At 45.9% G+C, this 25,025-nt stretch overlaps 1 protein-coding gene across 1 annotated transcript in view; it reads right to left on the reverse strand.

Annotated features, from left to right (window-relative positions):
• LOC117730638 (membrane-associated guanylate kinase, WW and PDZ domain-containing protein 1-like) overlaps window positions 1-25,025 on the reverse strand; it is a 107,634-nt gene that overhangs the window by 41,034 nt on the left and 41,575 nt on the right. The window contains 1 exon segment of the mRNA XM_034532479.1: window positions 18,379-18,495. Coding sequence (XP_034388370.1) covers window positions 18,379-18,495 — 117 coding nt within the window.

Here is a 25,025-nt window from a genome sequence, read left to right on the forward strand (position 1 = left end):
TGGGGGAAAAGGGAGTGTGTGTGTGTGTGTGTGTGTGTGTGTGTGTGTTTGTGTGTGTGTGGTTTGGCATGTAGCCTGTGAGATTCTAGCACTCGTCTTTTAATGCCAGTTGACAGTTGGCCAGTGCGGCGTCGATGGTAAACAGCTTTACAGCTGAGATGACAACAACGCCAATCAAGCTGATGATGAAAGTCTTTCTGTTGTTTTAAACTTTAAGATTTCTTTGCTCGTCTCACGTCGGGCCATCTTTGCCCCACGAGGACACATTTCTTGCTCGGTGTCTCACTCTCGACTGCATTGATCGTGTCCCGCTACGAAAATAAAAATGATTCTCTCTGTGGTGAAAAAAAATGGAATAAATGTGAGCATACAGATAGATGGTAAATAATCCTTCTCGTCTTCTGTTTGCGACAACAGAGGGCTTTCCCTTCTTTGCTACCTTCCCTTGCTTTCCCTTCTTGTCTCCCCATCACTCCGTCTGCAGTCGGCCGGGAAGCAATAAGCTGGTAAAAATAGATGTGTGGGGAAAAGGGGAGAGGCTCCCCACTGCAGCCACGTTCAGTGACACGGGTGATCAATCAGAGATCCGTACAGATGTAGATTACACTCACACAAGCATACACTACAAAACAAAACAAAAAAAGTCATGTATTCTCGGCATCATCCGTTTTGATCACAGCTATCGCGATCCCTCAATTCTTCCACGTTAGCCCCGTTATAAGTTGCTGTACGGGCACTTCCCGATCTGTCCCCGGCGCCGAGTCTTTTACAGATCGTCAACCTTGGAGAGTCCTCAGTTCACTTCCCACACAAAAGCGGCCATTGATTGGACTCCATTTAGACACCGCTGCTCTTAGAAAACCAAGTAGGAAGCGGAATTGTGACCAGTGTTTCAAAAAGGGATAAAAAAGCAGATCCTTGGCTCAGAACCCAGGGGTGAGACCCCATCTATAGGCCTAATTCATTCAATAACACGCCCTACACCCCCCCCGCTCCATTGACACCAAGCTGGCTGTAAAATAAAGTGAGAAGGAGGTTGGGACTGAGAGTCGTGCAAAGAGCCTCCCGCCTAGTGTTTGGACTGGAAGAGCCCGAAGACGACTACAATGCAGAGGGAGCCAGAGAAGGAGTGAGACTATACCAAAGCTAAGAGTTAGCATAATCCAGCTCCTGGCACACACAAAGGAGCCTTGAAGATTTGCTGTGAGGGTGTTTGTCTAGTGCTGGCTGGCTCATGGCTTAACGGCTATAACATCTTCACCAGCTGAGATGGCTGGGTGGGCGTTGTGTTAAAAAAAAATATATATATATATATATATATATATCTCATCATTAGCAATTCAAGAAAATGATCAAGGAAACAAGTGTTGAGATGTTGGCAGTCGTACTGTAGCGCAGGCAGCTCAGATACACTACTGCTGCTGCATAGACACACACACACACACAAACACACTTCCCCCCAAATAGTCTAATGTAACTGTATAATGCATACAAATACAAGAAAAAGGAATGTCATGCCACTGGGTCTCTGCTGTTGCTAGGGACAACCCAGGAAGGTTGGGGGGAGAGAGAGAGATGTGGGGAAGCTGCGAGGGCAAGTTTGTCCTCCAGTGATGACGCAGTCCTCTATACGGCCCTTTTTAATCCCATGACTGAAATATGAAGTACCACAGAGTTATGACTCCGTATGAGAAAGCATAAATGATGCATACATAGAGATTTGAATGACACTGACCTCAGTCTAAATAAAGCCGCCCTCTTTATTAAACGGTCTACACTGGTTGCTGTGCATCAACAGGTAATGCCGATTAAGCAGCGACCAAATAGTTGACCTCGACTATGCTTCCTCAAACCTCTTCGTTCTGTCACGTTTCCACAGTTGTGTATCCTCACCGCTAACTTACACTTTGCTTTAAAGCATTCTTCTTTCAAGTGTCAGCCCTCTACGTCCTCAGCCACTGGAAGGGAGAGCATACGCCTTCAAGCAGCTTCATTTTATGTGCCACAGATTACCAAAAAGAAACCAAAGCGTACACATTAATGACTTGCTATGCCTGTATAACATACATTCTGAAGACCACACCGTCTTTGTCCGGTACACAGTGTTTCCGGTACACCCCTTCATGAAACCAACATTGGAGCAGAAACCTCAACAAGCAGTCTAACATTTTGAGCACTTGCAACATGCTGTTGGGTTCAAAACACACACACACAATAAAATAAAAATGTGAACACTCGTGCTTTATGTCACATCTGTATTCATGCTGGATGAGGGTCGACAACATGAATGTGAAGCTCGGTGCAGGCCTGCTACATTTCCATAGATGAAGGCTGTGTTGTTTTGGGTGGAGTAAGGTTTGTGTAATTCATGTTTAAACATGTGGAGCTCTACATAACCACACATTATACTTGGTTCTGTCCCCCTCTCTCTAGGTCTATCCTCTTGCCTGTCCCTTCACACAGATGAGGACACGATGCTGAGCCACGTTTCCCCTCAGGCGATCCAGGGAGGGTTGACTCAGATAGCAGTCACAGAAGGGTGCCGTGCTGTGGGTGTGTGTGTGAATGGCTTGTAGTGGTACAAAAGGGGTTGGGAGGGAAACACCTACTGCTATAATCAGCAGCTGTTCCACCCCCCTGCCAGCCAGCACATACACATGTGCGCACACACACACACACAGAGACAATGGGGAGGAGGTGAATGGACACCAAATGGCATGGTCTGGGGCTAAACAGGAGCAGAGGGTAATCACTTAATGGAGCTTGATGCACCCATCTATACATACGCACGCACGCACGCGCACACACACACACACACACACACACACACACACACACACACACACACACACACACACACACACACACACACACACACACACACACACACACACACACACACACACACACACACACACACACACACACACACACACACACACACACACACACACACACACACACACACACACACACACACACACACACACACACACACACACACACACACACACACACACACACACACACACACACACACACACTGTTTATCCCTCTCTCCCATCCGGGCGTTGTTTATGTCATTTCATCATGAAAGAGATATTTTTTTTCTTCGGCCTTTTCTTTTTTTCTCTTACGGTTCCTCAATGTTTAGTCTGGAATTGAGATATTCAAGCATTATTATAAACATATTATAAATATATATGATTGCATATGATTCGACTGCATTTTATATTTGTATTCGCTCGACCCAGATTGCCGCAAACAAAATATAAAATGCAGTCGAATTGCCTGGCTATTTACAAATTAAATGTTTGTACAGGATGTCCCATGTTGCACTGGTGACAATTCTCTCTGACCAATCAGTGGTCTGCAATGTTCTTCTAGCATCAGCTCAGCTCACCTGGAACCTCCACTCAGGGGGGGTACCAAAAAAAAGTACCAGAACTAACAGAGCTGGACGGGACCGCTTGCTTAAGTCTCAAGACTCCAGTCAAGTCGGGCTCCCAATCAATAGCTCCAACAGCTATTCCTGCTGTAACTGGCCTCATCTGCAGTGGTGGTAGGGGCAGCGAGTGAGCGGGTGCAAAGATTATTGCTTCTTCAGGTGATTGAAACAAATCAGATGACAGCTGACTTCAACAAGGCCCCTCCTGACCAAACCCCACTGGATATCAGCACTTCTGTTGTAGGAATACCACGTTTCTCAGAGTGGACCATACCATCTTACCTGGATCCATGCATCTCATCCCCCCCTGGCTAAACAAATCTAATGGCTCTTACTTCTACTTCTTGCAGCAACTGAGACAGGCAAGACTCCCAACCCTAATCGTGTCTACAACCTACAGAGGGACCATTAAAAATGAGTCACTACCTCAAGATGTGGTCTGGGGCCTGTGGTGCCTCAGACCTCAAGTCACGCCAGCACATAACGAGAACAACAGAAAACATAATACAGGCTTCTCTGCTTCCTCAAAGCTTCCTGTATTATCAAGGACCCCTGACATGCTTCCCACAATGTATCCAATTTCTCTGGCATCTAGAAGGATAAATAGCAGAGGCAGACAGGTTGCATACGTTTTCTATGGTTCCGCACTTATGCAACGTGTTGTATATGTCTTATATTCCAGCCGGCATCATCTGGGGATGAAAAACTTAACAATCAGCAATTTGCTGTCAATGCGGTTTAGTTAGATCTGTCCCTCATTTACTGACCTTGACTCTCCCAACCAGTGACTGTGAGAAGTCCATCATCTTGCCTTCTATGGCCCATATCAATGCATATTCATGGGGTCCCACAGTCGTGCTCAAGCTAAAGTTACATTAGGATGCTAATGTTGCCGTTTCTTCTGGATGTATACAGCTCAATATTTTCATCTTCAGTCTATTTTTATCTTGCTTGCCTAATGCTTCACAGCATTCACAGCCCTGTGAATACAGTATAGTGCAGGAGAGAAACCCGTTTAGACCACAGTAAAAAATATTATTTTTAAAAGGCTAAATGCCAAAATAATGTCTATCAATTGAGTGAGTTTTGTAAATGATGCTTTAATCAACCCTCAATCATCGGGGCTTTTGCAAAGGCAACAAAATAAACGAGACTGTACGAGTGCAGTTACTACTTCTCGATCTTTAGCAGTTTTTTGGACGATCAATTTGTATATTGTTTTTCTTAAAGCAATATTGTCCAAGAGATAGTTGCAATATGCCCAAAATAAATTGTGCGCTTTTGATACTGCGAATTGGCTTCTTTTTTTCTTTTTTTTACTTAGTGGTAATAAATGGCACATTTAAACATTCATTTGATAATAAGCATATCGTAATTACATATGTAGCTTTTCTGTTGAAAGATAGAACACAATTTACTAACCTGCCCAAATCAAATGTCAAGGTAAAAAACATCATGAAATCATTTCGCCGTGACAAAACCCCAAAACACCCGGTGTGGGGTCACCGTGACCTTTGCACTGCGAGTCAAAAATGCCGTTCCCCTCCACACTGCATCTCGGCACTGGGCTTCTCAACTACAGGGAGCATCTGGTTACACCATGATGTCTTTCAAACCACGATCAATACAGGACAACAAATGGTCACAACCCTTGCTGTGACCTTGTCCTTCCCCGTTGGCCTCCACTGTCACACGGCGTGCAGGGGATCAATATCAAATGGTCTCCTTTCTGTCATCTCAACTGAATAGACTCAACGGAGGTGTTTAGAACTTGGGTGAAAGACAACAATGAGGGCAATCGTGTCACAGTTTGTATTGTTGCTCGTGTTGCCGTATTGAACGCAAACAGCTTGTTATTCCAGTCCGTTGTCAAGATGACCAATGATAACAAATATATAGCTATAACTAAAAACCTCTGTCTCCAAGTAGCTCTCCTATAAAGCCTCCATCGAGTTAACATGACGCCACAGACTTTCATTTCCTTCTTACGCTCTACATCAGATCCATGGGTCACCTGTCTAACTAGTGCTGAACAATAGTGGGCCTCTCACGCTACTTTTATGGGAATAAATTGACGATAAAAGTGTTTGCATGTCTTGCATTGAACAAACCACCCACCTGCATATCCTGAAATAGGCTTCATGATTTAAATACTGGAAAAGAAAATGGATTGCTTTCATGCACTTAATACAAGGAAGATCTTCACCCCTTTCCCTCTTCAAGCACCAATAGCACTCAGTGGCAGACAAACCAAAGCATCTCATCTATATTTAATTGATGTCAGATTATTTTCAGGGAGCATCTGCCCTTCTGGTGGCATGAGAGGCTCAGACTAAGGTTGCTGACTTTTGTGAGGGCAGAGGACGACAATCATATTAAAGTCGACAGTACAGTGGCGTTAGTGAAAGACATTACTATATTATTCAATTAGGCATCACTGAAACATATTCCACAATACAATAAAAGACCGAGAGGTAAACTATGACCGACTGTGCTATATTGCTATACAGAGGAAAACACATGGTAATAAAATCAGTCATGTTTGTTTGTTTTTTACGCCATCGTATGCACATGCATGCACACAGCCACCGCCGAGCTTCTAAAAATAACCACGTGTGAAAAATCTGTTTTATTTCCTGCGCTTGCGTTCCCCCCCAAGCAGTAGAGCACCCGGGGCCCGCATGTCCCCGAGGCCTGGCCTCGCATTCTAGCTGTGACCTACATTTAATTTCCTCCACAAGGACAATGTTGGGCTTGACTCCTTGGACGACTTTGGGTTTATAGCTGGGAGGCGGGGACTTCTCGTGCTTGACATCTTCTTTGGATCCAGTTTGGTGGTGTAGTTTGTCATCGTTTCCAAGTCTGTCTTCCTCCCGCTTAAAAGGCAGCGCTTTCTTGAGGGTGAAGGATGCGAGGGAACCAGACTGAAAGCCTTCTTTCATATTCGTACCCGGGCTTCCTTCGCTTCTTGCGGACTCCAAAACATCCAGAAAGATTGAGACAAAAGAGACCGAAGATGGCGTTATGTTGCTTCTAAGACATCCATATTCATATTCCGCTTGTCTTGGAGAGAAAAAAAAAAACAGCTGAAATTGTACGTCTTCCTTGGTGAATTACTGCTTTAAGGTGACATTATACACAGTAGCAGCACCATGTAGTAAAAACTCGCTTTCCGTTTTGCTCGACCAACGAGGAGGAGGACCTTGTTCTGACCCCGGGGCGCCGAAGACTTTGAAGATCACCCAAAACCAAATGTTGTCAATATCCACAAGGCAGATGAGACAGATGGGGAGGAGTTGAAAAGAGAGTTTGTATCCATATATCAGATTACATAAATAATAAGGTAATTGTCATTAACAACCAAACAAGGGAGTTTATAGCTAACTTGGATGTCACCAACGTTCACACGCTGACTGCCTCCCACATGTTACATTACATTACACGTCACCAAAGCGACTTACAATAAGTGCATTAAACTATGAGTCCAAACTCAGAACAAGAATCAAGCAAGTACAATTTCTTCAATAAAGTTAAACTACATAGTGCTATCCGTAAGAGCCATTTAAGTGCTACCAAAGTACTACTACGGTGCTACCTTCCCTATTCAAGGGAATGTTGGTGTCATGTTGGTGTGATGATGATGATGATGACATAACAGCATCATACGTTAGAAAAGGAATGACTGAACATCAGAAGGGGGAGGTGGCCAAACGAGTTTGTCAGGCTCTTAAGAAAACACAGCTTCCCAAAAACACTGACATTCAGGAGCCGTTAAATAAACAACAAAAACACAAGGGCGGATAAGCTAAGACAACAAAGATAATTATGGTGTTTGTGTGCAAGTCTGATCATTTCAAAACACACTGAGACTCAAAAGACGTCCAATAATTTGACTGAAAACGTGATATTATCAAAACACAACATAATACAGACAGCATTTTCAATCAAAATCCATCTTTTCCATGCGAGGCAGGCCTTTAGAGTATGCCCCCACTCCACCAACAGATACACACACTTCAGTATGACCTAGATACAAATTGTCTTCAAAAGTCAGAGGGTTCAGAGTGACGACGCGCTCGTCGGGAAGGTGGAAAACACCTTTAATTCGGAGCAGCGTGCGTTTATTTCTTGGGCAATTCAAAAATACGGAATTGAAAACAACACATAAACAAAACAATGGGGGGGGGGGGGAACGGAAGGATTTGTTTGAACGTATTCACCATGGTGAACTGATCATTGCGTTGGGTGAAAAGTAGGTCATCACAAATGTGTTTGGTAATGATTCATTATCATAATTGTTCTATTAATAGGCCCAGCTGTTCTTATTCGGCTCGTGTGCTGATCCACTTCGGTCATTCAGGACGGGGGTGATTTGAAAGAGTGCATTTTAAGTAAATTGCGGCTGGCGTGGAAACAGTGGCGGCACTCAAGACTCCCGACGGTGTTTTGGGGATTTGTCGTTTCGTTTTGTTTTTCCACAAGACGCACGAATCCTTGACATGAAGTCAAATGTGTGTGCTAGGTTAGAGAGGAAGCTCGATTCACATGTTCATGAGCACGACCCCAGTGGAGTCTTGTGGTGCTCACCGCCTGTAATGCCTTTCACTTGCCCTCACATTTGTCTCAGGCACTCAAATGTGCAACACCATAAAACAACTCTCTCGTTTAAATCTTTTAATTCTAAATATTAAACAAGTTAACGCCACAGCCTCCGATCTGCTGGTTTGTCTTTGCCTGGGCTCCAGTGTGTTTGGCAGATGTGACGCCTGCCTGTGTGACCGGGCAAAGCTGTTCCTGCTCCGGTTTGACTGGAAGACAACTGTGTGTTTCTCCTCAAGCCGCCGACTGGGTGCTGCCAAAAGCCCAAGCGCCACTGAAGTGGGTGATGTCATGTAAACCAGAGGTACAACGAATAATTGCTGCTTTATTGCTATTGGCTGTCACAAATGACCAGCTGTACCAAAATCCAGATGCGACTAAATATGTTGGGTTGTGGCTAATGCATGCTGATCATACTAGACTACAGGGAATGGTAATGAATCCGCTGTGTCCTAACCTCCACTAAATGCCATATTAATACACATGATCTGTGGATTTATGCTCAAAATTGATGCAGCAGACGCAGAAACATCCTCTTATCTATTCCATGCATTCCTCTTCCTCGTCAAAGATTGAAGCATACATTACCCACAATGCAACCCAACTGCTGACAGCATGTGTGTGTGCTACGCTGGAGACGTCTAATGTACAGCCGCAGCGAGCCGCCGGTTCACAGAGGGCATGTGAGGTCACTTCTTTCAAACTCCATTAGTCCTGTGCAGGCTCTTTGTTTTAGCCGCTTAATATCAATGATCAGTGAAAGGAGTGAGGGAGTGGGTTACAGTCTGGCTTATTCTTCTTTTTATCTTTCGCATCACTCTGCACAATGTGTGCATCCCTCACTTGTCCACCGTATGTAGTCTGGGCACGTCTCACGTTAGAAAGTGGAGCGCAGGGGTGAAGCAGTGGGCCAATGGGATGTGCCTGCTAACAGCTCCGGCTGCCTCTCTAATAAAGATGGGTGCCTCAACATATAGCAAGCAAATGCTTTCCCTAAGTCCCGCCTGTATTAATTGAAAAAAACGAAAATTGCACTGAAACATGCCTCTTTGAATGGAAATGCGATGACGGCGTTCCATTACAAGGCCGGCCTTGTCGAGGATTGAATTAGCCAGCTGTATGTCGTTCAAAGAGTTCAGGCATTCAACTTCCAAGTCGAGCTTGTTGCATTCAAGCCGTCGAATTATTATCCGGCACGGAAAGAGCACGATGGAAGCACAGTTTCTCAGTGAATCACGCATCAACACTTTTACTCTGGGTTTGTGGCTTGTGACAGTCAGGAGGTCGTCACACATGAAGCATGTGCACGTCATACAGTCAACAGGGTTTTACAGACGGACTGCATTTGGCTGCTTATGTTGGGTTTACTGAAATAAGTAACCACATGAAGGATATTTGTAATTTAGCTGGTGGATGATAAAAGAGACACAACATGAGGTTATGGCCCCGTCTTGAAAAACCAACTGTTGGGTTAGGGCTAGCAAACTACCGTCGTATTCTAAAACCAAAACAGATCCACCATCTTCGCCACACACCTGCCAGTGCTCACTCACTCACACACACACACACACACACACACACACACACACACACACACACACACACACACACACACACACACACACACACACACACACACACACACACACACACACACACACACACACACACACACACACACACACACACACACACACACACACACACACACACACACACACACACACACACACACACACACACTGGGGTTTGTCAGCACGGCAGGGGTATGCAGCCATCTGTCCCAGTGAAGGGTTAATCCAACCAAAAGCACAGGCCACAGATACCAGCATTTTCCAGCCGGCAAATTTCTAGCTCCATGCTGGCAATGTCATTTTCTTCTTTTTTTTTTCTCTTGGTGATTCAGTTTAGTGGGGAGGAGGACCGATTACAGTCTGTCGTCGAGCCCGTAACGACACCACAATCATTCCACCTGATTCCTCAACCTCCCTCCCTCCAAATCTCCCCATGTGTTGGTGGCAGGGAATTAAACATTAAAGGGGACCGTTTTAGAGATGGTTTTTCAATGATTGGAACGGATGCCTTTCATTAGGGATGGAGTGTTTTGTGTTGGGGGGAGTTTCACTGCTCCGGCTGGCTCGCAATGAAGAGACGATTCACACACAGACACACATACACATCACAATGAGATCAAAACAGGCCTTTCCTTGGACCTGTGACATGCTTCAATCTTTTTCCCCCTTCATAAGCAATGCTTTCAGCTCTAAAGAATTCCCATTCAAGGGTCTGAGGACCGGGGGAAGGGAATAAAAAGAGGGAGATTAGAATGAGAAACAAAAAACCCTGAAGGGCAGTAGTGCAATGTGAAGCTAAATCAGCCAGAAACTGCCTGAAAATGCCCCCCGCGCACACACACACAGCCAGCCTTTGTCTTTTTAGTCCACCCAGAAAAAGCACCATGGGCAAGCTGCTACTACAGCAACATGGAAAAGGAAGAGCTCTAAAACGATACATTTAGGGATGGAGATGAAGGGGGGGGGGGGGGGGGGGGGGGGGGGGGTCATCCAGACACAAGATGGATTGAGAGGGAGAGAAAGAAAGGAGGGAGGATGAAGGAGAAGCAGAAGCTAATCTTAGCGTCCTGGAAGCTGCAGACAGACAAACAGACAGGGCAGCAGTTTGCTGCTGGAGCTAATGGCTTCCGTTATGATCAAGCATGTCAACAGATGCAGACATCGCAGAGCTGGAGCGCTTCCACCACACACACACACACACACACACACACACACACACACACACACACACACACACACACAGAGACTGTACATACGCACACTGGAAGTGACAGTTTGCACGCACACACACGCACGCACAGACGCGCGCATACCTGAGACAGACAGACGCACACAGCTTCCGTTTGACCACAACACATCAGCCTCCATTACTGCCAGCGACGTGCCTCCGTCTCCCTCGCTCTGCCCCGGATGCCTTCCGCCTGATGCACAGCCATCCTCACCGCCTGCCTCTCCATCTCCCTTCCATCCATCCATCCCAACCCCCAACCGTTAAATCACAGCAACCCTCGGCGTCCCCACTCCAAATGAAACACAGGACAAAATACCTCAGTGAGGGGGTCTTTCTTCTCCTTCACCTTACAGTCCACGGAACAACACCACGTCGACAGGAGACAGAGGGAGCAACAACAAAAAGAAAACGGGGGAAAAAAGATCCAATCAGGTGTGGATGAGAGGAAGGAATGCCGGTGCAGCTTTGCATTGCCTTCTCCTTTCCACCCTCCCCTTCCTCCTCCCGTGCGTCTGTCCTCTGTCCAGCTTTGGCTTTGTGATGCTAAGCTAATGGGCGCTAAGCTAAGCAGCATCCACACATAGGCTTATAATGCGCTCCGTCTCATACCCACACACACACGCGCACATACACACCAACGTTAGGCTTCTGTCTCGCTCTCTCACTGACTGAGCCCCGATGTCTCCCGTCTCGCACGCACCCACATGCACCCGCCCACCTCTCTCTCTCTCTCTCTCTCTCTCTCTCTCTCTCTCTCTCTCTCTCTCTCTCTCTCTCTCTCTCTCTCTCTCTCTCTCACTCCCTCCCTCCCCTTCTCTTGGCTGTTCACCCCATTCTTTCTTGTTCTCACAGATACCCTCAGTTTGGTTTTTTTCTCTGCCCTTCTCCAGACACTGATATCCTTATACACACAGACTCATGCACGTTTTGGGTGTTGAACAAGTTCCAGACAACTCATCGTTGACCAACATGTGGAGAGGACGGGAGTCAGAGGAAGAATCCTCTGGGCGAGTGAGGAGTGGACAGAGTTGAACCTGTGATGAGGGCCGAGCGGGAGGGCACGTATACATTTATAGTTACAATACATTGCACGTCAGCAATTGTTACAGGTGTTACCACCCTGGGAGGGTAAACACGGGATAGTAACACAAAGCCAGTACGATGGCAGTGGGAATCAGTCTATTCTATAAAGAAGGAGCTCTTAGTATTCATACAGGATTCAACATAACCCCCCCCCCCCCCACCACAAAACAAGGGAAGATCAACACTGACCAACGGGTACACATTTGCATGCACAAGTTAAAGAAAGAGAGCATGGGTAGGATTCCTTTGTTATGCTCTATGGTCAGAGGAGGGGGTTGGGTGAGAAAATGCAAAACGCAGGAAGGCCAAAGGTCATGTGATCAGCCATTCTCTGTCAGATACCCTTTATGTGGGTTCCGAATCCATACTTTGTACCAATTCTGAGACGGAGTTCACATGAAAACTAAGAAGACGCAAAGATGCTATGCATAACAAGTTTACTTGATTTATGAGTGTGGCGTTGATGGAAACTTTCGGTCCACAATGCAACATGTGTATGACGGAGAGGAATAACTCGCAGCTGGATACAAATCAAGCTAATTGCTAATTGCAGTTTAATGGACGTACCACAAAGCACCTCTTCTTTTATCTACCACCAGTGCAAAACAGTGGGACACGCTTGTATACTAAGAACATGATAGTTTATGGCTTATAATATAGTTTGGACCGGGGAAACCGCTCTCGTCCATCTTTGCGGTGATCGCAGTACCGACCACCTACCGACCATGCAGTCCAACAGAACATAACAGCAATAAACAATTGTGTGAATACATAAATGAATGTATGTTCAGTCCGACTTGAAATTGTCGGTTTTGATTCAATTCCAGGAGGTTGGAGGCTCTACTTTGTGGCGTTCAACTGTACTGCTTTATACTGAGAGGCATTTCTAATATTGTGTCCACTCTGAATGATATGAATGGAGCACATTCCTTTTTTAAATTTTATCATCGATACTGCCTGAACTGAGGCAAAAAGGCACGCGTTTCTCAAACTACCTCCGTGTGCAACAGTGTCAGTGATTGAGTGTGTGCATGTGTAAGAGCTCCACCCATCATTCACTCCCTGTTTGACAGCATTCCTTTGACTCTGCACACACACAAAGAGAAACTTCCCCACCAGCATCAATTCAGCTTCTATTGTCTCCGTCACAACCTGCGGCATGCTGGGATCCCCTCGTCCACATGTAATCAAAGACATGCATGAGTCAGGGAAACCTCAACATTTTGTGAAATGCACTTATTCACTCAGCTCCTGGCTCTCCGGTCATATCTAACAGACGGATATGGAGGATATTTCTCAAAATGTCAAACTATTCCTTCAATCTAAACAAAGTTTAGACATGTAATTTGTTACAACCAGCTAATAACAACCAGGTAATAATATGTGCCTCCGTATTTAAGAGGGGAAACAAGCCCATGATGCCAGTATGTACCTAACAAGAGTTACTTGTAAAGTGACCAGTCAGGTCAACACAGAGTCAGTCCATGGATGCATCAACTGCTCCCAAGTCTAGGTGAACTGTTTAATACAAACGTTGGATTCAACTGTGGCTATCATATCAGGGAGAAGCCAGATGTCGTGCAAACCAGTATTTATGTGATAATGAGAACTGGTATAACAGGAAGCATGTGTCACGGGAAACACGTGCAAATGTGCGTACCTAGCCTTGACAAAGGCAACATCCTCACCTTGTGTCATGCGTGTCAAACAGCGGACACACACACACACACACACACACACACACACACACACACACACACACACACACACACACACACACACACATTATTAGACTGACATACAGCCCCTTCCTGCCTGATAAAAGTCAACAAGCCAAAAGAGTCTGAAGTTCCCTTCTACATCTCCTTTCAGCTTCCACTCCCCCATCTTGATTCACCACCTTCTGCTGTTTAGGAATGGCACAAGGAGTGACAGCGGCTCTTTTGTTCAGGTGACACAATGCGATCGCATCAGTGGCTGCAAGCAAACCAGCACCAGAAAATACTGCTTTGATAAGCCGGAGGGCAGAAACATGCCCAAATCAGACGGCACGCCAAAGTCCCCGTGCGACCGCAAATCATACATGTGTGCACATGTTTACGTTAGCTTGGCTGGCTAACCGGAGCCAGCATTGATTTGAGTGTGTGAGAGTGGTTTTTTTTTTTGCATCTCTTTATTCCCCCTCTCTCTCTCTCTCTCCTCTCCACCCATCCCCCCCTTCTTGCCCCCCACCCTCCCTCCCACACCCAAAACTTCACTCTACCCCACCCCCATCTGCATCCCCGTGGCTTCGGCCCCCACCTCCCTTCCAGCCGTCCTCTTAGCCTATATACGGGGGTCGTCAAATCGTTGGTGCTGCCAGCCCCGCGATTCATCACGCGCACGTGAACACGACCCCTCTGCAGACCCTCGCTCGCTTGAGAGGCAAAACACCAAACCATCAGCATCACAACAGCCACAGCAGACAATACTGCTACTTGCCTAGATGCCGGGTAGACCAGAGCTCCCTTTTCAAGACTCGTAGACACAGAATGCTGAGCTTTAATATCAGGCACAAGTCTCTTCTTCTCCTTCTTCTTCCTCTTCTCCCTCTTCTCCCTCTTCTCCCTCTTCGTCTTCTTGCCACTGCTCCGATCAACTGGCAGGAAAAATGAGAGAGAAAGAGCGATACAGAGGGAGCAGCAGTGGCGGCGACAGGACGAGAGGCAGCGGTGTCATGAGTTGGGGGCGGGGGGGGTTAGGCATGAGAGAGGGATGGAGGGTTGCTGGGGATAATGGGAGATTGGGAATGCTGAACGCGCGGATGGGCTGACCACAAGGGAAGCCGACAGACGCCTCAGCAGATGGGGGAGGGTGGTAACAGGGTTATTGGAGCCACTGACTTTCGGGAGACGTGAATGGAGGTAACCAGTTTATGTTTACAACCAATTTCACGAATCTTGTGCATCTGGAGAGAACTACCTGGAGGTACGGGTCCAGTGTGCTTCTCTGCCCTGTGCACACGGCTTCTCCAAAGCAGTTCATCAAGTTATTTATTAGTCTGTGTAATTATGGTTTACTCAAGAGATTGCCCCACTAGTTTCAGTGTTTGGTTTGCTGAGATATTGGAATGGCGGCATGCATGGGTGGCACAGAGTAAACACCACAGGGATATGTATTCAATCCACTGCTGTGGTGCATACGGCACGGCAGCCCACCAGACACAATTGGAAGTTATGACGGGTGGGAGGCCATTGAGGGATCATCTTTATCGCTTTCCTTATGATTCCTATGCTGAATTTCCCCCTGCATGGCTCTACTCGGCACGACTCACTCTAATGGTTTTCCATGAGCAAAAGTTAGTGATAGTGTTTGATACTTTTTTTTGGTACGAGGTTGAACCGATACTAGAAGGTGGAGTTAAAACCCTGCAGGTCACTGATTGGACAGAGAAAACCGTCACTCACGCTTCACAGGACGTCCTGCACATGCCCTGCATTATTAAATAGACACACTACCATCACACAATTATTTTCTTCACTCAACCCAGATTTAAAAAAAAAAAAATTGGTCGCCCCCAAACAATTAAGAAATAGAGACATCCCTCCGTTTTCAACGAGTGTCTCGTTGATGATGTCACGGCAGTTTTATGCGGCGGCGTTACGTTGATCGGCTGAGAATCCGCCGACACTGAGGGGGCGTACGGTCCGCAGTAGAAAGTGAAATAGAGAATACGGACCTGGTACCAGCTCCTTGCTGTCGGGTAAAAAAGAAACAACAGCTCCAGATATGATGCATGGAATCAGAGATAATAACACACCGTGCACCAGAAACAGCAGCGGCAGTGACTGTACATTGAGAGTTGGCCGTTCAAGAGGAGCAGGACATGTCTCAGTAAATGTGAAAGCCTGTGTATTCCATTACAACACCATACAGATGACAACATTTCTGGCATATTGATGAAAACAATATTTCAGATAACATGTTTAAATTTGGAAAGAGTCTGGAAATGTTAATATATATTGTTTTGGGACAATATATTCCTCCTGCTGCTGCAAAGCTACTGAAAAACAACCAGTATGTTCAATTACGCCCAGTTGACAAATACACAAAATGCACATTTTCCATAACTTGGTCAAACTCAGTCTGTCAGATTGGACCTTGGCTAGACTGTTGTCCGTGACATTGTGAACCAGAATAGGTGACATGAGCCGCGTTACCATGTGGCCTGATTCAGAGGCAGGAAAAGCTCCAACATCCACACACTTCTCCATCTGTTTCTCCACCTGCTTGCTGTGCATTCATCACACCTACACCTACACATGGGCAGTGCCTCGAACAACCTTTGGACATACGTCAACATGGACACACACCGACCTCCTCCAATCGCGGGCCAACAGAGCCGCAGCAAATCCATCTCACTTATGTATTAACGGTACAAAAATAAACACATACTGTATGCTTTCCTATACGAAGCCTGTATTGGTCTTGTATTATTCTGTGAGTGTGAAGGGCATGAGGGAGAACTTATTCAAGGACTGAGCCCAGTGTAACAGAAATGTCCTCACCTAACGGAAAGAAGGGGAAAAAAATAAGCTGCGGCAAATTATCTACGAGTGCAACAAAAATTTAACAGTCCTATAAAACATTATGGCCTGGGGAACAACACCAGGCTTTCTTACTAGTGAGCCATAGACCACTCAGTGATTAAAACGGCCATTACGGCCAGACCCCCACCCTCCACCGGTGTCTGGCTGACATATGGCAGTGGAGGTAATACAGATAAAGTCCCTGAAACAAGCCCCCTGAATACAGATAGTAATTTGCGTGAGAGAGTCACGGATAAACTAATTGAAAAGCCAACAGATGAAAACCATTTTTTTTTTAAAAAGGTGGAAAAGCATGGGTTCGGGAGACGAGAGGCGCAAGTCTGAAATTAACTGCAAAACAAAGAATATGCTGGTGCTTTGGAAAATATGAGGATGGAGAGGGTGTAGCTAATTCCGAAAAGTGTTTACATTTTTTTTATTTTATTTTTACGTCAAATACTGTATATGTTTATTGTAGAAAGTATGATATGTATGAAATGCCACTACTGCACCCCACAGCTGTGAATACTTGAATTTAAAAACGTTAACATAAAATTAACATAGAAATGGCATCCAGCCCCGTCATTTCTTCTGTTACGCCTCGTATGGGCCTGTTCAGTCTCTTCCCGAGTTCCTCCATCATCATCATCATAAGTGAGGCATGCTGGGTCCAAAGCCAGCAGGGATTGCCGACTCCGGCATCATGACAATGATGAGCCTGGCTGCGATTAGTCCACGCAGTTGATTTCGGTGTTATATGCAAATCGGGGATAACACAAGACTGGCATCATGCAGCATTGTTCGTCAGTCTAACCATCTCTCTGCCCCCCCACCCCCCACCCCCACACCCACAGAGGGAGCTGCACAGTTATGGCATTCATCCCTCTGCTATTATGGTGCTAATGCCACATCCTTGGCACCAGCAGCATCTTCAAGGGTTGTTTTTTTTTCGTAGCAGGGATGGATAAAGCACTTCAAATATCCACTGCAGCTTTTGAGCAGCAGCAAGATACAACAGAAATATGCAGCATCAAAAAACAAATGTCCCTTTAGATCTTTGCGATATCGACAGTGAGAAGGGAAACGGAGTCGAAGACACAAGCCTCTATTCCTGGATCGCACAGCCAGCTGGCAGAGGAGATACTGGTTGGTGATTGAGGGTGAGGGACTTGGATGAAGCCACACCACCTATAATTATGATATAATTATGAGATACTACTAGCCGATTCACTGGGGAGTCACCAGACTTCTACTCTACCTGATCAGATAATATTAATAAAGCAAGCCGACGAGAATGGATGGAGGGCGGCCGACTTTGTATCAGCCCACTGCTTGTTATCAGCTTGTGGGGCGGGCGGAGTAGTGCATTGTGGGATGAAGAGGGATGATGTGCGCTAAAACCGATCAAGATGAGTTTGGTTCCAAGGAGGGTATGAAGGAATCTGCCCGGCCTAGCTGCACAGCCAATATCGGTCAAAAGGCAAGTGGAACCGTGCTCGGATTAGACTGAAATAATCAGGCTTAATTAGATAACCATCCAAAGTGTATGTGTGAGGCAGCTGTACTCGGCTTGGATGTAAAAAAAAAAGAGCATGACCGGAGCTGTGGCTCAATCTCGCCTCACAAAGGGGTTTTTTTTTCATGAGGACGTAAAAAAAAAGAAGAAATACCCACAAAAAAAAAAAAGACAATCTTTGAAGCCACAATCGTGTTCTGAGGTATCTCACGCAAAACAAAAGTGTGTAAAGCCAACGTAGCATCCGGAGCTGACAGAATGGCTCACAGAAATGCCGGGAAATGGAGAAGACGGTCGAGCAGCGAGTGGAAAACATGAAAGTGAGGAGTGACAGAGTGTGGAGCAGTCATGGAACTCACAAGGCACGGCGTGGCGGTACAGGTTGTCTCGGATGGTCTGCTGCAGTTCGTGGTCCGGCGAGGACTTCTGGAAGCGCTGGCTCAGATAATGCTTCAGGTCCTTGTTCAGCTTGCTTCCTGTCATTGCGGACACAAACACGGAAGCATGTGGTAACTGCATCAAAACAACACAAGCACGGCGAGCAGACATGGGAACATCACAAGTGTCAAACGGCCACGCCGTCTGACGCGTATCCTGCAACCGCGGCGGCGGTGAATTGAACACTTGCCATCGCCACTCAGAGGGGAAGCTGGCTGCAGGCTCTCCAACTAGCCGGGGCTCGCCAAGACCTGCTGGCTCTACGGCTAGCGCTGTGAACCAGCCCTCCTACCGCTACGCCATCTGGGCCTCAGACACACACATTAGGCTGCTGAAGGGCGGCGCGGCTGGTGGAAAGTGACCGTTTGTGTGTGTGTGCGCGCGTTTGGTTTGTTTGTTTGTTTGTGTGTGTGTGTGTGTGTCCACGTCACAGGCCGTGTGCTGTATGTGTGCAGACGCAGCACAAACAGTATGACAACACAACAGGAAAGAGAGGAGATGCATGATGTCACACAAATAGAAGAATGAGAGAATGAGCCTGATGAATATGGCGATGCCGTGATCTACGTTCAATAATAATAATAATAATAACGCTGCTTAAGGCCACGGCGAACATCGTACCACGTTCTACATTACCAGGTGTCTCGTTATTTATTATCCAGATGATTTATCTCCCATCTTTGCACGGCTGCTGAGACCATTTTTAGTTGTCTTGGGCAAACAACCAGTCATAAAAGGCTCTGGATCCTGTTTCCATGGAAACTGTGTGTGTGTGTGTGTGTGTGTGTGTGTGTGTGTGTGTGTGTGTGTGTGTGTGTTAAGATGATTGAGATTGTTAGCATAGCACAGAATAGCATTCTGCACTGGTTGGCAGAATGATTATAGATTCATTAAATTGAAAGACTATTAAATCAAGACGTGACTGCATTTTTATGATATCGTGACGTTGTTATTCCTGTCAATATAAGTTACAAGAGTGGGAGGGATGCAAAAATTAAACGATGAACCCCTTTGCTAACTATTTGGTTTCTTCCTCAAAAAAAAGCTCTCAAATTAGATGATTATTTCCATGCTGGATAATTGTATATTTTAGAACGTTTCTTTGGTAAAGAGTATATCTGGTTGTAATACTTGTTACAGAGGTTAGACTTAAAAAAAAAAAAAAGCGTATTGTGAAGTTTCTTCTTCTGATTCGAGACAATGTTGGTGAATCCAGGCTCATGTCCCCACACACACACACACACACACACACACACACACACACACACACACACACACACACACACACACACACACACACACACACACACACACACACACACACACACACACACACACACACACACACACACACACACACACACACACACACACACACACACACACACACACACACACACACACACACACACACACACACACACACACACACACACACACACACCACACACACACACGTTTAATTATTCTCATAGCTAATAGACGATGTGGCCATGCGATAAAACGATCTGAGAGGAAAGGTTGAGTCTTTGCCCCCCCCCCCCCCCCCCCCCCCCCCCCCCCCACCACCACCACCGCCCCGTCTCAGCGCCCCCTGGCCCGGTCCCATTGCTGTGCTGTAATCCTCACAACAGGTCACAAACCACCGCTCATGCCAACCGAGAGCCGGATGCACGCCCTGATGTACTCAACCAATTACTGGAGATTTTTGTTATTCACAATAGAGCAAGCTCAGGGGATACACTTTCATTTTTTATTAAAGGAACGACTGCTTTGTCAATTCTTCGTGGGCAAAAAGGTCTTAGCACTCAATTCAGAAAGAAAACAACAAGTTCATATTGGACAGTGGATGATGTGAACAATGTTTAAGAAAGCCTGTGTGGGTGCTCCATCACTGGCATGCAAACAACAGCACCCCAATGAGCTATAACATGAGCTTTAATCCAGTTCTCTTTTTATGCATACTGTACCTATCTTAAAGAAAACGACACCGTTTCAATGAAAATGAGCATAATTAAAAAGGCAGAACAGTGTGAATGAAGGGGCCCTGAATGAGCCGCTGCATCGATGACCTGTCCATTCACTGGATGGCATCACCTGTCCTCCAGCTGTTTCTGGCTGCTTTCGGTCATGAAGTGCCATCATGGAATATCTGGGTGTGTACTGACCAGCACCTGGTATGGATGTATTGGATTAAATAGTAGATGATGAATGAACAGCTGTCCCTTGCTGATGTAGACCAGGTTGGGACCAACACCTGACACTAAAGGATGGCTGATTGAGACATGGAAGGAAGTCGTTAGACCAGCGTGACATTTTGTGAATTATTTAAACAATTCAGTCTTTAGGTCCCCGATAGCGGTCCGCTTCTCTTTCCTCTAGCCTGCACTCTAAAACGCACACCACTTTGAACAATGTCCTCAATGCCCTGCTGAGGAATGGAGGTCCACTAGCTTTCTATTGGCCTGCGCTGAGGTGTTAGCCGGGACCAAAGTATGCATGAGGGCTGGAAGTCAAACTCAAACTCATTTTGCGGTAGCCTCCCCAACCAAATATGTTGTTTCTGGTCTGAGGTCAAATTCCTCTCCACCACCGTTTCCTTTCTCTTTTCTCTTTCCTGTCCACTACTTACAATAACAACAGACTACTTTAAACCCACTCTCCTTCAGTGCACATGTTCAGTTTTTTGGTTGGCTGCAAATTAGGTTTAGATTGGACCAATTGTAGTACAAAAAGAGAGAACGTCCTGTGAATGCTTCACCTGCAATCTGTCATCTATCGTATGTGCTAGAAAGTCAATAAGATCACCTCTTACCTCCATTTAAGCCTTTAAGGCAGGTCGTCAGCCCCTTCAAACCAATGGCGAGTACGTTAACACCCTAAGCCCATTAACTGCTACTATAGTGTCTCGCTCTGCTTTGGTACTGTGTACAGGCAGAGTAGGGGTTTCAATGTAGGAATATTAAATTGCGAACGATACAAAAATATCTCCATGATCTGCCTGCACAGAGATCGATCAGTTGCTCTGCTAAATGAGGAGCAAAGCTGCACCATGAAAATATTTCGCAATAAACTCGCTCTCTCTACTTCAGGAAGGGGGGGGGGGGGGCAATCCCGAAGAGATTGCCACCGTTTAGCAGTCTGAGCAGAGCAAACAAAGGATGCAGCACAGACCCAGAACCTAGACGTGGACTGACTTGATTAGACCACCCCAAAACACCAGAGACCTGAGATGTTTAAACACCTCAAACATCCTGTTGTAGTTTAGATTGATTCTGAGGCCTCATCATGACCTCCTTTACTTTTAACATTATTCAAATATTGTTTTTCGTGACCGAACCGACGACCAGCTCTCGGTGCCTGTTCATGCATCGTTTAATTCCGTAATTATCTGAATTCTATTCAACTTATAGGCGACAAATAGCCGGCACGTACGCAGCGAGGCAGGGCTGTGTTGGGAGAACATGTGGCCCAACGACCCGCCCACTCAGATCCCTCTGCAAACAGATCATTAGAGACGACATATCCTTCAAACACAGCCCACCTGTTATAGATTTTCCACAAGCCCCCCGAAAAAGAAGCACGACGTCGAGAAGGAGACACGCGATCCACGGCAGAAGGGAAGTGGGGGAGAAAGGGTTTTTATGCAAGGGAGAGAAAGAGAGAGAAAGAGCGAGAGAGAGAGAGAGAGAGGCCGAGTGCGGCACACAGACATAGTGCTTCAGTATAAGCCATACAACACATCAAGAGAGTTTTAGACAGCTGGAATGGGGCAAGGCTTCGCTGATTTCTAGGCATCTCCCATTGAGCCCCGCACCCTTCAGCTCAGATCAGCCAGCCGAGGCAGACACGCGGGGCCAGACCCTCCACTAACGTCTGCATTCACAGCATTGGAAAAAGAAAAAAAAAAAACTTCTTTCCCTGAAACTCTATCCTCTCGCTCGTAGTGGGAAAGGAAAAAGGTTTGGCCGGTTTGTGCCGATTTGGAAATGGCAGACATGACATCGTGGGACAGCCCCGGTGACTGGTTTTGATATTCAAAACCCACGGCCGCGTTAGTGCCACATGGATGTCTTTGTACCTCCCTGAAATCAATCTTTGTACTGTAGGCTCGGGCCACAATCCAAACTGACTTACACTTCATTACTTTCACTGGAAGACGCCAAGTAGTGGAAGGTGTGCATGCTGTACGTGCAGGGCCAGAGGAAAAAAATTACTGCTGCAAAATATTGGCCTAGCATTTATGATTAGAATTACTTTTGTTGTGCACACGGGACAGGGGTGTCAATACAATTTAAAGTTCTTCTTCCAATTTTAGCCACGTCAGCCGTCCATCCGTCTGTGGACCAGACTGAAATATTGGATAGATTGCCATGATATGTGTTACAACTGTCCCCAGAGGATGACGGCCATCAACTTTGGCGATCCCTTGACCTTTCTCTTGGGACGACGGTTTAGTGGGGTGTGTCTCACTATTAAGTAGATTGTCTGGTGGCTTTAATGGTTCCCTTATATCTTCTCTTTAATGGTTCCCTTACATCTTCTCGTGCACCACCAGCACAGGTATAGCGCACATTGATGTTTCTCCCGATCTAACGTTCCCTCCAGCGTGAGGCCGTGTGGCTGAGAGTGAACCGTCTCCCCAATGACTGGGATGGATTGTGTCGATGGCCTCAGGATAAAGTGTTCAAACTTTGGTGATCTCTGAACCCAGTCAGACCAGAAAGAAAAAAGAAGCCTGAGCATTGCACGTTGTAGAAGAATGTTGTGTGCACTAGATTATAATCACATGGGCCGTTGGTAATTAAAATGCATGGCATGCCCTGAAATAAATAGCCCTATTTAAAAAAAAAAAAAAGAAGGTATTTTTGCAGAGTTTTCTAAGAAATGTTCTAACTTCATTCAGCACACTGGGCAACGGTAGACACAGTCCCCCTCACAGTCCCCCTCCTAACACAAAGAACAGTGACAAAGCAGAAAAGGCAGTAATATACCGGGGTGCCAGCCTTTTTTCTTTTTTCTTCTTTACACTTAGCCAAGTCAGATTTGGCAGCGGCACCGTGTTTGGCTGGGCGCAGAGTTGTATCGATGTAGAATACACACACAGTCTGGCATACAAGGCAGCAAACGTTTCTTTCCCCCCTTTCCTTTCTGCAATTGTATTTTTAACATGAAAAGGGACATGTTGCCTGGCAAAGGCTATGATTAGAATAAAGCCCTCTTTCAGTGTGCTGTTTATTGCTAAATTTAGATTCTGCAAAGTGGGACATAGTAAAGAAGTGGGCTTTAAAGGCAAATGGATTTGTGCCATTCAAACATGACCTACTACTGTACACGTTTGATTTAGCTATGAGACGAACACAGGCATGTCTTAAGTAATCAACTCCTAAGTGAGCGGTCTATCCATGGCTCTAGTTAATCAGATAATCAGGGCTAATCACCATTTAATTGATTCAACCAGCAGCAGCTCCATACAGTTAACATTTCCATCACCACCGATCAGAGCTTCACCATCTGTCATAATGATTCGGGGCATGTTGAGAGGTCAGAGAGAGCTCAATCTGACCCCCGACGGGTGATTAGGGATTATATTCTCTATCAGGCGTATAAAGTGCATTTCCAGGTGATGACTGGTGACTAAACCAGCTTAGATAGATCCATCCACACCAGTGAAGTTTGCACATGAAGACTGAAACACTGCAGCCAGAGGAAAACGATTATAGAGAAAACGCTTTTTATTTCAAGCTCTCACGTAAAGCAGTGGACAGAACACGATAACCAGTAGTCTAAGTCCCAAGACAATACTGCAGAGATGTTGAGACCATCTTTCATATTCCCTCAGCACACAGGTGTGTGTGTGTGTGTGTGTGTGTGTGTGCGTGCGCGCGTGTGCGTGTGCGTGTGTGTGTGTATCCCTGTCTGAGTTCAACGCTACCCCCTATGTTCCTCTATTAAATGTGGCTTGCATCACACAGCAATGGCCGGGCTCTGTATCCATAGCAACAGCTGCCAGATGAGTACAGACTTTGGTGAAGGTGGTGACGGTCACAGCGAGTCATGGTCTGCTGCCCCCATCTGGACGAAGAGAATATTACAAAAACAAAAGGAGAGCTCTTCCAAACAGAAAGAGGTAGCAACACTGTTATCAGAGGTTTCAGTGTCGTTAGGCTCCTCTGTGTCATGTGATTTAGAAGACTTTAAAAGACTTTACCACCACAAAAAACAACCACATGGAGCTACATATGCATATGAGGTGAAGGTTAAGAATAGGTGCTCTGGTTGAAGGTTTGCCATGAGAAAAAAAACACCCAGAGATGTCTTTTTTCCTAAAAAACAGAAACTAAAAACTCAAGGGGTATTATGAAGCATACCGATCCTGAGCATATTATAAACAGGACCTGAATTGGAGCTTTTCTTTGTCAGATTGGAACCGCGATTGCTTCAGAAATCATGATCTACCCATAGAGAGAAGATATGAGTGAAGGATCCTATGGCTCAGCTGTTCTATAGCATGGTTCTTTAAATCCCCAGAGCTGCTGCTGGCTGTGAATCTTGAATTAGGCACATG

Source organism: Cyclopterus lumpus, chromosome 5, assembly GCF_009769545.1.
Source record: "Cyclopterus lumpus isolate fCycLum1 chromosome 5, fCycLum1.pri, whole genome shotgun sequence".
Taxonomy (NCBI): domain Eukaryota; kingdom Metazoa; phylum Chordata; class Actinopteri; order Perciformes; family Cyclopteridae; genus Cyclopterus; species Cyclopterus lumpus.